We start from the raw sequence: 13,672 nt of genomic DNA on the forward strand, positions 1-13,672 counted from the left end.
CTTATTATATACCAATGTACAGTCCTCAACATGATGTTTCTCAGAAAGTCCTCTTTAATTGATATGCATGCTCCACAGTGTAAAATTACAATCGAAACCAATCAGATGTGATTAAAATACACATTCCTGACTTGTATTGTATTGAATTGTATTTGGGATACATTTTGGTTTCATCAGGTTGGAATTACAGTCATTTTTCACAGACCCCTCATTATAGGGGGGACACAGTAATCGCAGTAAAAGCATTCCTGTTTTTCTCAGCACCCCCTACATACAATGACTGTAAAGTCTGCCATTTATAATTATCACCATTATCTGTAGGATGAAGCATTATTCACTAAATTTGAAGGAATTTACTGGAAAGTAGATAAACCTACATGATTATTTACTTTGATACTGCCATCATCAGTTACATCATCAGAGGGATAAATGTGGCAAATACCTGTGGTATCCATACACGAGACCAAAGCCATGATACCCCACCACCATGTTTCACAAGTTAGGTTGAGTGCTTTGGAATGTGGCAATTTCTTTTTTGTCTCCACATTTTGCTTTTGCCATTACTCTGTTATAGCTTAATAAAGCACAGGATTTCGGTTCTAATACGTCAGCTCACAGACGCCTTGTGCTGCAGACATCACCCTTTGGAGTGATGTGGGGAGAAAACGCCATCAAATCTCACAGAGAGGGAGACACAAATTGTGCTCTCGGGGCTCTGGTACCTAATGGCAAGCTACATGGACAGGATTCGAACTGGCAATCTTCTAATCATAGTGTCAGCGCTTAGCCTGTTGGACCAAGCGGAGTCTACCCATTTATTAATGTCTGTAGTGTTTACTTTCATCACATCTGATTTTAAAATCTAGTTCAGAGGGTCAAATAAAGGAAACATTAAGGAAAACATTGTCGCAAACATTATGGAGGGCAGTGTATTAAACCTTTATCCTTACTATCAACTCTTACCATCAGCAATAAACAGGACTGTTCACATGTCAGTGGCCTGTGGAAGAAACAATGGCCTGGTGTCAGTCACCTGGCTATGGCTGCTATGGCAACCACCACCAGCACCACCACATTTTTTGTAATAACTGAGTTTAGGGCCGCAATGATTAGTCATCACTATCAACGATGCTGATTAAAAAATGTGTTAAGTGCAAATTCAAGTGTCAACTAATAGTTTGTAACTGCACAGCACTACACAAAGTGCTAAAGATAGAGTTTGATCTGTCATTTTCTCAATTACTATGAGAATTTATGTTATATTAAAACAGATACTGCACAACAGAATGACATTTGTAGGTGCGTAAGACTTTGAACAGGAGCTGTGCTCAAAGAAGTCAGTGATTTGAGGGCATGACAGAAATAGTTATTGCCATTTCAGTCAAAGTTTAGTCTGATGAAAACATCATCTTGCAGTTTCATTCAGGAGTCTGAAAGTTTATTGTCGTGATGGTGTAGAGTGGAGGGGTGGATTGAAGGATGAAGGAAGGAGTGGTAGATGCAGAACTGGCCTTGACTCTGATTCCCCCCGGCTTTATAATCTCTCTGCTGCTCTTCGTTTTTCCCAACCGCTCACTGCAGGTCGACAGCATGTACTCACACACGTTTCCACCCCAACCAGAAGGTGATTCCTTGCCAAGGCCATTAATGTGCTTCACTGTTGCCTTCACTCCTCTCTGCCGCTGCTCTGAAATCATTTTCAGCACTGTTGGGTTTGGTCTGTTTCCAGGTCACAATGACTATGTGTGTCCAGCAACCAACCAGTGTACCATTGACAGAAACCGCAGGAAGAGCTGCCAGGCCTGCCGTTTACGCAAATGCTATGAAGTGGGAATGATGAAAGGAGGTGTGTGTTTCAATATGTAAAGTACATACGTTCAATATACTTGCTAGCTTTACTTAACTTTTTGACATAATGTAAATCTTGCAGGTGTTCTTTACATTGTGTTCACAATTAAGAATGCACCAGTAGAAATGCTTCAGTATTTTTACATTGGCTTCCGTTACATTTTTTTTTCCTTGTCCTGTAGGATTGTACTTTTGGAAATGTACAACATTCCATATGTATAATAACGGTCCTATAAGTAAGAATATTACATATCGTTGCTGTCCAATAAAAAACAAGTATCTCTATTTTTGAACAGACAAACTGTCCTTTACACTGTGGCACAATTTCATGATGAACGAACAAATAAAAATAGTTCAAAATGACCCGAAATAAACTTTTTTTTACATTTACTTCTACTGAAAGTTGTTGAAATGTTTTTTTTTCTCTCTCCTGTAAAGTTACTGTTTTAGAGATACTTGTTTTTCATTGGACATTGATGATATTTACTGTACACAAAACCTTGTGTCTTCAAAAGGATTTTTTTTTTTCAAAAAAGTATTCTTTCAGTTGAAGTAAAAGTAAAAACATTTTTTCAAGTATTTTCAATCATAGAATTAGAATTCTGACATAATATAATGAACATCTACCAATTTCCCAATATGTCAAAGTGGAAATCATCAACATCACCAATGTCACAATCACCAAAAGGACCTTAAACATGTATGATTCCTGTTACATAGTTAGTATAATAATATAGTATCATAGATTAGAGAAATAGTATTACATGCAAATATACTGCATGTATTACTGTGATAATTTGTTGTATATATTAAACATTTTTTTTAAGTCCTGTATGTTGTGAGATAAAGCTTCTGGGTCAGCACAGCCCAACACATAACAGGCTGTGATGCAGTGTGTTTGGCGATGCTTTTGCCACATGACCATCATTAAATTTGTAGCATATTTGTACCTTTTGTTAATGTGTTGTGGATGAGCTAGCCTATGTTACTTTTATACATCAATGAGTGCCCAACAATGTGTCTCTGGTTCATTATTAGCATTATTCATTTTACCCGTGAATGATCAAAATGTTTTGTATTATGTGTGTATATATACTTATATACAGTATAAATATAGTACCTGTATACTGTTTATAGTCCCAACTAAACTCTAACCTTAGTTTCTAAAAAGATGAGTTTTATCCATTACTCTCATCAGCACTCAGATTTAGACTTGTATCAAACATTCCTACCCACACTCACACAACTCACACAACTCACAAAACTCACAAAAGCACTTCCTAAAAACGAGGCCACCAGCACTTTCATCTTTTTTCTAATCAGACAGCCAGACAGACTGCAAGGTCAGGCATCACACTATGATCACAAAAGTAAAAAAGCTAATAATAATAAAGTATATTACACACATACAGACAATTTAGTTATATATTTGATTAAAAGACGTGTTGTAAGTATCTATCACACTTGTGTTCAAAGGCAGCCTTCTCCAGAATTAAAATCACTGCAGTTCAATAGCCCTTCAGATAAGGTTTGCTGGATATTAGCTCAGTTTATATGAGAAATTCCTCTCACTGTGCTCACTCACTTTCAAGGACACGTAGAGCTCACTCCTACATAATACAAGTGTATCATCCAGAAAAGAAAAATAATTACTGTAGAAATATTTAACCGCTTAAACGGCAGGCTTATTATTCTACTATTTAACTTTACACTTTTTATTCAGTTACTACAATGAGACTTAGATACTATACTATAAGTAAAAATGAGGTATTGAAGTTCTTTAATCTGCAAAGTTTTTTTTAAAGTTAAACTGTTTTTGTGGGTTGTAATAGATTTTAAAGTGAAATATATTTTATTCAGATTGTTTGGACCAGGATTAATATGTTTAGTGTCATAAAACTCTCTCTAGTGGTCTGTTGGCCCTTTTTTAGGGGGAGGCAGTAGTTCTTACCGAGCTGGAAATTACACTTTAAAGCATAAAATATATTGTAGAAAAATAGTTTAGTATAAATAAAAAGTAAAGAACTCAGTCAAGTTCAAACTATAAACAAATAACAATCAATAATAGAAACATACAGAAACCCCCACAAACAAACAACTGATTATGTGCATCTGATTTGGAAAATTAGCTAAGATTGAGACATGGAAAATAGTGACACTGTTCGTCAGCAAAATATCAAATTGTGTTATTATTAAGGACCTTATGCTCTTTTCAGTGTCAACACTTAAGAAAAAAAAACTATATAGACATTAGTGATGTAATAGTGCACAAAAGTCAACAAAAGTTCAGTTCACACTACAAATTGCACCACATGGTTTGGTACCATGAAAAAATACCAGAAAAATATGTCTTTTTAAAGTCTCATATAATTTAAACAGACAGTTTGTGCATGTTAAAGGTTGTTTAATATAGTGCTGTATAGCAACCCCTGATTGGTGAGATGATTGTGATGATTCTGTGTGAAACACGTATTGTTAAACCCCCAATATACAAGCATTGTTGTAGGTGTAGAGTGACAATTATTATAATTTAATAATTGATAATGATAATGAGGTATAAATACAGCCAATGTCGTTCTCCTTCTTAGATATATGACAATATTAACCTGCCACCTGTGTTCCTCCTCAGGCCTGCGTAAGGAGCGCGGGGGTCGCAGCTTGAGGCGAGAGAGGAGGCGGGGTGGGGTGGAGAAGCGTGAGCGGACTTACAGTGAGATACCCGGACGTCCTGAGCTGAGGTCCTCCGCTCTGCAGGACAGCAGGAGGAGCCGCAGTGCGCTCTGCATGAACCCAGAGCAGGTCTTGCTGCAGCTGCTGGGGGCAGAACCGCCCACGCTCTGCTCCCGCCAGAGACACAGCCGCCCCTACACTGAGGTCACCATGATGACCCTGCTAACCAACATGGCTGACAAGGAGCTCGTCCACATGATCGCCTGGGCCAAGAAAGTGCCTGGTGAGAAACACTAATCCTTCTGAGAATGTCTGGTCTGAACTAACATGTCGCAAATTCATGTGTTACAGCAAGTAGCATGACATAAGTTATCACAGCCATAAAGATTTATATAATTATCAATCAATCATTAAAAATTAAATCCAGCTGCCGGCGCTCAGAAGGCGCAAAATTGGCCCTGCTCCCTCCGGGTGGGTAGATGGCGCTCTCTCCTCTCATCACTAAAGGGTGAAGTCGATCAGCACAGTCGTCTGTGAGCTGATGTATTGGAACCTAGTTGCTGCGCTTTCCTCCGAGAATGAGTGGGTTGGGTAATTGGCTATGCGAAATTGGGGAGAAAATTGGAAAAATTAAAAAAAAAAAAATTTTATCTGATAAATTACAAAAATGTTCTGTGATTAACTGCGATTATTTGGACTTATTCTTTTAATGACGCACGTTTTCGGAGTGGATATTTAAATATAAATAAAAGAATGAATGTAAGAAATGTAAAATGCAATTATATTTATATTAGTGGTGTTAATTAAAATAAAATATAAAATAAAAAATGCATGACAAATTATTATAAACATCTCAGCTTTGTTGTGAGAATTTCTGAATTAAATCTTAATTTGCTGAGTAGAAAGGGCCGTTTCAACACCTGTAGCTGGTTTCTATGATCCGGATCAGTGTTAGATTACTTGTAACGTTTTCTCTCTCTGTTTGGTTTGGTTTCACACAGGCAAAAACCTTAATGCACCAAAAAGAGCACCAATAAACCATGCAAACACATAGTCACTGATTGGTCAGAACTGTCTGGTGCAGGAGCAAGAATGTAAATATAGCGAGAAGATTCTGTGTTCCAGCGCAAATATCTGTGCAGTGTGAAGCTGCTTTAACACAGAACATTGATAATTTGCCACTGCACTTTCAAACACAGTGTTTTTAATGGGATGTGCAGCGCAGATGTTCGCATAGTAAAAAGAAGGGCAGTGAATGCAGCACAGAACACGAGTGTAAACAGCATGAAGCAGCAGAGACAGCATTTGTTAAATTTAGTAACACAACCTTGAGTGCTTGATAGAGCTCATATCTTTTGTATTTTGTGGTTTTATTTTTTTATTTTGTGGTTTTATTTATTTATTTATTTATTTATTTTTGTTGACCTTTGAGACAAATACAAAAATTCGAAATACTGTTTTTACATACACTGACGAAAGTCATGGGTTAACAGTATACAATCGGTTCAAGAAGTGTTGAGGTTATACACTGGTCAGTGTGCTCATGACAAAGCAACTTCAGTTATCAGTGTTTGAGTGGCAGATGAATGATACTTCACAGATCCACAGTGTCACATGTGTACTGTAAATACCTCATAGAAGACATTACCTCCCACAGTGGACAGGGCAGTGGGTGGTAATGATCATAACTGGCACCTTCTGGCTAGAGATGTCAGTGCACTCATACAAGTGACTCTGGCTGAAGTCATACCCTCAACCAATGCAGGAAACCCCACACGCATATCCTACAGGTCTGTGCAGTGTTCTTTAACTTGGATGCACCATGACAAAAATCATGGAACATACTACTAGCATATACTATTTCCTGTCCAATTACATTTGGCATGTAAATGTATTAACACAACTGGCATTATTTGTATGCTTGTTATGTCCAAAAAATAGCCCAATAAGAAAATCGAATATTTCTGAAACTTCATGTAATGTACCTGACTGAGTAGAAAATTGCTGGTTACTTACATGGACAGCGCTAATTCATGTTGATACCCATGTTATGCTCCCCTGGTTCTCTCACTGAACACTCTACTGCTCTGCATTTTGGTTCATTGGTGTCAGACAAAGACTGGGCTTATACTACAAGCTACGTACTTTGTTTCTGCTCTGCTTTTTTCCTTTTTCACTAGACATTTTTGGTACCTGAACCTCAGTACAATTTTTACTACATGCTGACTCTTGGTTCAAGCAAGTTGAGTAGGTATTAAAATGTGATGAGTAAGCCTTGCAGATCCCTGATTGGCCAGAGAGAATCGTCACTCCACATGATGCAAAAGCCACAGGCCAAGAATCTGAAACACAATCATTTCAGCAGTCTTCATAATTACTGTTAGTGCTGGGCGATATGGGAAAAATCATATATCACGTTATGGAATTTTTTATATCACGATAAAGATATATATCACGATATACCACATTTGAGTATGTTTTCAGTTATTTTTCGAAAAATATGACAAAATAATATCATTGCTTACTTACTTTTATATTTATTCATAAATGAATTAACAAACACGAAAATGAGGGTATTCAATCTGTAATTTCAGTTTCAGTTTCAGTTTTTTCTTTTAATTACCCGTTTTTATTAGTTTCAGTTAAGGAGAACTTTCACTTTCAGTTTTTGTTATTTCCATCATTTTTGTTAACAATAATACTTGGTTACTTAGCTATATGGTGATTATCATGCCATAGCTTTACATAAAATAAAAATAGTATTAAAAAACAGATGATTACATCACAGACTATTTCCTGGAGCCTGGGCAGAGAAATAAAGGTCAAAGTATCCTGCTATTTAAAAGAATGGAAAATTAATAACAATAATAATATAGTTCTGCATACTAGAGTTTAGATTGTCTACCCGAACCCGAGCCTGAACCCGAGCCTGAACGCAAGCCATGACTGACCCGATGCCCGAATTTGGGTCGGCGAGAATTCTCACTGCTTTCCTGGCGCACTGTAGGGTTCGGCTGAAGAAAATGGTCTGTTGCGTGATGTAGAACTTCAAGTTCAATGTAACAAATCAAATAAACTGTGATTTTTGTGCTGATTGAAAAGTTACAGCGCACCCGCGCGTTTAAAGCTCCGCAGGTGGATTAATGTCAGCAAATAAATCGTGTGCGTTTTCCTACAGGACAAACCATTCAAACAGGCGGATGAGCTCTCCGCACTCAATTAAAAAAATCACACAGTGTCTGTCTGGATTAAAATAGTTAGATACAGCTATTAAATTAATAAATCAACATTCATTGAAAACACCAGTGAGTATTTCTGTATGCTAAATAACATAGAAGGCAGCAACAAGCTAAAAGCTAATAAGCTAATAACAACATTTAATAAAAACACAAAAATAGATATAAACTAAAAGCTAAACTAAGCTCAAAATGCTAAAAGGAATATAATCTAACTAATTCCAAAAGAGGAAAACGAAATAGTGAACACACAGATGTGCATGAATAATTGATGAAATTACTGTAGAAACGATAGGGACAATAGAAGGTAAGTAGGACCATAAACACTTTTCTATCGTCCCCACTAATTACTGTGTTAAAGAAAACATAGTGACAGTGTTTTTTATGTTGCCTACTACATATTGGGGTGATGCTCTGGTAGTGGAAAATTGAACACGGACCAAGTATGCGTAGAATCAAGTCGAGTATTATAGTTACCATCAGATTACTTCTATAGCAATACACAGCGTATTAGGATCAGTATATCAGCATAGCCTCGCCGAGTGAGTCCTGCGGTCGGCGAGTTAGCCCCACGCTCGGTGAGGCTATGGCCCGCGCTCAGCGAGTGAGTCCCGCGCTCGGCGAGGCTATAGCCCACGCTCGGCGAGTGAGCCCCGCGTGAGAGACAGCTCTAGTCCCTAGTAAGCACATCGGTAGTGATAAAGAACCTGACTGAATTAGCTTACCTGTTCAGGAGAAAAGTAGCAGCTCTGGGTCGGTCTTGTCGTCGTTTTTTTTGAGCTCTAAGTCTCCACCGTTCGAACTCACTGCCAATATTCACTCTTGTTATATTCCTGCTTTGGTCACTGAGAATTTTTGAGACATGCTGAGGCCTTTTAAGCTGTGTAGCAGCTGAGGTTTAACTGAACCAGCTCTGCTAACTTAGCTGCTTTGCTGCAGCACCGATCGCTGTAGTGTAGTGTTACGACTGGCGACCTTGGTGGGTGGAGTTAGTGTTGAGGAACGAGCAGCAGGTGGAGTCAGAGGACAAAACAAACACAAAACCCGGGACGGCCTGCTCATTTAAAATAGGAACGTACTACTGAATCTGTGCTGACAAGAGCTGCCAGTGCTTTCACTCAACATGTTTCCTTAATATCTGACGATACATCCTGATCATTTTATCATTTATTACTGAAAATTAATTACATAGTGGTCCTTTAAATGTAAATAAAAGAATGAATGTAATAAATGTAAAATGCGATTATATGTATATTAGTGGTGTCAATTAAAATTCTAGTATATACTTGTATGTTTGAGGGGAGATAAAATCAACGTAGGGTGCTGGAATAAAGAATAAATGATAAATTGGATTGTAACCGTCTCAGGTTGATTGTGAGGAATTTGAACTTAATTTGATGAAAATAAAAAATGTCAGGGATGAGGAGCAGGGCAGGAAAGCATGTGTGTGTGAGCGAGAGAGAGAAAGAGAGAGAGGGAGAGAGATTTCTGCCCGGGTGATTCCAGATGTGCAAGCTGTCCAGGCCAAAGGCACTAATGCAACCTATAAAGAGATTTTAGAACGTATGCTGCCATCCAATATCTCTTTTACAAAAAAAATTGCATATGTCAGCAATAAAAATATATTTAGTGCATCATGAGACAAAGAGTCAGATAAAGAAGACCATGGACTATTGAGCAGATTAAATTTTACTTCAGACAAAAATGTGACAGTATTATTTTCCCAAAACTTTAGCAACTGATCTTCTCATTTCCAATGTGTACAAACTGTTCTTGTACTGTCCCAACTTTTTTGAGACGTGTTGCTTTGATCATGTGATATGTGTTCTGGTGTGAGATTTGCAAATAAATGCGTCTGTTTTTTGTTTTTTTTAAGATAATGTCTCAAATTATTTGGATTAGAGGTGGTAATAGTTGTAAAATGCAAAATGAGGTGTAACCAGTATGAACGGAATATGTAGCTTTCTCAGTTATAAGAGTAATGAACTAAAGTGCACTCTTAGAGTTTAGGGATGTAATCTTTGTGTTGTGTGTGTGTGTGTTTCTAAAACCATGGTGTTACGGAATCGTGCCTTAGTATCCTTGGCGACGTCCTTGCATGTTTCTGTCACCATGGCAGCAGCGCAGGTGGCACAGCTTCAGATGATAAGGTCAAAAAGGGAAATAAAGAAATTGGGTGTGATTACTGTCATCAGCACTTGGGCTCGTTTCAGCTGACCTCCAACTGAGCCCTTATTTCACACACACACACAGAGACACACACACACACACACACACTAACATTATGAATGTGAAAAGCCGAATTGCTGTAATTAAGAGTTCCCTTAAGTAAAGTCATCACACTGTTATCTCAGTCTCTGGAGAGTGAGGTAGAATGCTGGTCAGCGTGCTCATGGCAAGGCAGTGTGAGTTATTAAATTTGGAGTGAGATCTGAAAGTGGGCATGAGATGAACGGGATGTTTCTGTTTCTGAAGTTGTTCAGGCTTTTATCATTTCTCCATCCACAGTGTGTAGTAACACACTATGTTTTAACACTGATTTTTGTAGGTAATCAGCAAAAGTTTGGACTTTTGAATTGTATGCATTAATGATTAAAGCTTAACCTTCTTCCATTGCTTTACATCAGCTGTAAATCAGTTGTTAACCAGTGACATGTTCCTTGAAGGAAAGACAATCCTTTTATTACCATTTACATTTTTGGTCTATTTTTCAATATTTTTTCTCCCTCCTTGTGGAGAAAATTATTTGGCCAAAAATGCCTAAACATTTACTGAATAAGAAAAAAATGGTGAATAAGTGAAAAGGCGCTATTTCACATGAAAAATGGTTGGTTTTGACCATAAATATTAATTTGAGTGCATTCCTATAAGGCAATTTACTGCTTACCTTTGTATCATTTGGGGTGACTGGACTTTTCAACATTACAGGTTATTTACTAGATTTAAATTTTTTTTTGACAATATTGTTACATTATATATTGGTTTCTTTTATAGTCTTAGTCTCTTTTAAATATTTTGTATATGTTTAAAAGTGGAACTTTTGATAAAGTAAGCTGTTCTCAGAAATCAGAAATGCTGTTCACTCACACTGACCATTGTTAAGCTAAAAGTAATTTACAGTAATACTTTTTCTCTGCAGGCTTCCAGGAGCTCTCTCTGCATGACCAGGTGCAGCTGTTGGAAAGCTCCTGGCTGGAGATTCTGATGATTGGACTCATCTGGAGGTCTCTTCATTCTCCAGGAAAACTCATCTTTGCACAGGACCTCATTCTTGACAGGTATCATTATCAGAGCTTTCAGGAGTTTCATTAGATGCAGCGCTGTCAGACTCCTGCAGAGCTTTTCTGTAAATGCATACACATAAATTAATGAATCAGGACTTTTTAAACTGGCAGCAGATGATTTACAGAGGTGTTACTGTCTCCATAGGTTTTGTTAGAGCAACCACTTACAAACAACAAAACAACCATCATGGATATCATAGCAACACCTTAGCAACCACCTAGAAACACCTTCACAACCACCTAGCAACCATATAGCAACACCAAAGCAACCACCTGATATGCCATAGCAACACCGTAGCAACCACCACAGATACCATAGCATCACCCTAGCAATCATCTAGCAACACCTCAGCAACCATATAGCAACACCGTAGCAATCAAAACAGATACCATAACAACACCATTTATTAGCAATTTAGAACATCAAAATATAGTCAAGCATTTTTCTGCTTGCGTTTTTTTACAGTGAGGACAATTATAATTAAATAATTGAGAATCAGGGGGTTTAAAACATTGCATAAAAAAGTAGGTATGCATCACAAACCAATTGTAACGCCAGACAGATAGGATTGACGCTCGCCGAGTAAAAGGTAAAGACGGGTTTATTTACAGAGTAGTAAACAGAATAACACAGCCAGAGAACAGGTTGAACGACACTCACACTGGAAGCAGGAATCGTAGTACAGGAAACAGTCCAAGATCCAAAGCCAGATAGACAGTCCGATAATTCAACAAATCCGATAAGTGCAAAGACAAAAGGCAAAATCCGTAATACAGAAAAAAGGGTAATAACAAAAGGGCAGACAGAAAAGGGTTTGGAAGAACGCTCAGTACGCAACATGAGTCGGCAATACCTCGCAAAGGACAGGCGCAGACTGAAGCCTATATATACAAAACCTAGAATTACTATGAACCGGAACTTCTTAGAATACAGGTGACTCTGACTGGGGGAGCGTAACGCGATTGGGTGAGAGTGAGCGGCTGACGGTGACGTCATCGCCAGTGGGATTTTGGGAAATAGAGTTCGGGTGTGTGAGAGGAGAGCCTAGAGACGTGACGCCAATTTTTTGAGTTTGACTCGACAGGGCAACGCGGCCTACTGCTTGTACAGTCCTCTTCATAAAGGAGTTATGAGAAGGGAACGTTACGTCAAACAATAACTTTTGTCCTTGATTAGCAAAGAAACACTTAGAGAACAAAATGAACTGCGGAATTTTATGAATTTTAAAGAACTGTGCCAGCTGTGAAGCATGAAAGTGGATTCATCATACTGAGTTGGGTTGGGTTGTGATGCAACCAATGGCAATGGTTGCATGGCACACCGTATTCACTTTGTGCCAATGTTGAAATGAAAGTGAGGCTGGGGGCTACGCTGCTTAACCGGAAATTCCAGGGCAGAGAGGGAGCTGGCAGAATATCCACCAGTTAAAATGGCAGCGACAACTAACCTCACACACTTCCCTGAACTAACAGTGAAAGCAGTTGAAAAAGGGCAGAAAATAAGTACAACATTCTCCGAGCTGTTTTACTGAAAGACTACAGTGACTGGATTAAGGGCAGTGTTACAAACTTATATTTAGCGACTTTTCTTTTTTTTTTTTAAAGTGACTAGCGACAAATCTAGCAACAAATCAGTCTCAGTCAATCACTAACCTAATTTACCACGTAGCCTGTCACTCACCTCCACCACAGTATGTGCCTCTTTGTGAAAAGCTAAACATCTAGCTAGCTAGCTTATCATTGAATAGTTTGTGTATAATAGGTTTGAAACTAAAGAAAACTAATAGCAGTTCTAACTTATTTAGGGTGTTTTCTGCTCACTTTCTCTCCCACAATGTTATTCGTTAATGTTATACTTTAAAAAACATGTATTTTGCAAGTTTAGCGTCATTTAGCGACTTCTAGAGACTTTTAGGACAGCCAATAGCTACTTTCCTGAATGAGGAGTTGGCAACACTAATTGCGGGTTATGTGCAGGCTGTGGAAGGTAGCTAGGTAAATGCCTCTGTTTGCTGTCCTGAAACTCCTGTGTTCGCTAGCTTGGTAGTTAGTTACTGACTAATTTAGTGACTGTAGAAAAATATCTTAGTTGGTCTAACTACAGTCCTCCTTACAGCCTGCACTGAACTATCTGTCCTTACATTACATTACATTACATTACATTACATTTGGCAGACGCTTTTGTCCAAAGCGACTTACAAAAGTCAAGTACAAAAGTAATAGGAATTAAGATAAAGTGGAATTAAGATAAAAAATAGGAATTAATATAAAGTGTCCTGGCCAGGGTTGCCGGGTCCAACAAAAATATCCATCCCAAAATCAGTCTAAAATACGCCCTTTCGAAGATTAAAGTAGCCCAAAATATCTATTTATCTCACCTTCGAAGCAAATGGCTAAACAACGAGTGTATGACTTAGTATTTTGTTTATAAGCGATTTATTATCGATATTGCTACTTACCTTAAAGTCATTAATAGTATTGTAACATTAGTGTTTTATTAGTTATTTATAACTTTATAACAGTTTTAGTCAAGAACATTTAATAGTAATTACCAAATTAGCACAATTAGTCAAAAAACTGACTTTTACTTACTTATTTCTGTTCTTATTTCCCCTCCTGAACTCTCTTTTCTCC

At 37.9% G+C, this 13,672-nt stretch overlaps 1 protein-coding gene across 1 annotated transcript in view; it reads left to right on the forward strand.

Annotated features, from left to right (window-relative positions):
• esr1 (estrogen receptor 1) overlaps positions 1-13,672 on the forward strand; it is a 30,151-nt gene that overhangs the window by 7,870 nt on the left and 8,609 nt on the right. Inside the window, exons 3-5 of the mRNA XM_007253897.4 lie at positions 1,730-1,846; positions 4,478-4,801; positions 10,894-11,032. Of these exons, the coding sequence (XP_007253959.3) occupies positions 1,730-1,846; positions 4,478-4,801; positions 10,894-11,032 (580 nt within the window). The remainder of the gene's footprint in view (positions 1-1,729; positions 1,847-4,477; positions 4,802-10,893; positions 11,033-13,672) is intronic.

This window comes from Astyanax mexicanus, chromosome 1 (genome assembly GCF_023375975.1).
Source record: "Astyanax mexicanus isolate ESR-SI-001 chromosome 1, AstMex3_surface, whole genome shotgun sequence".
Lineage (NCBI taxonomy): Eukaryota > Metazoa > Chordata > Actinopteri > Characiformes > Acestrorhamphidae > Astyanax > Astyanax mexicanus.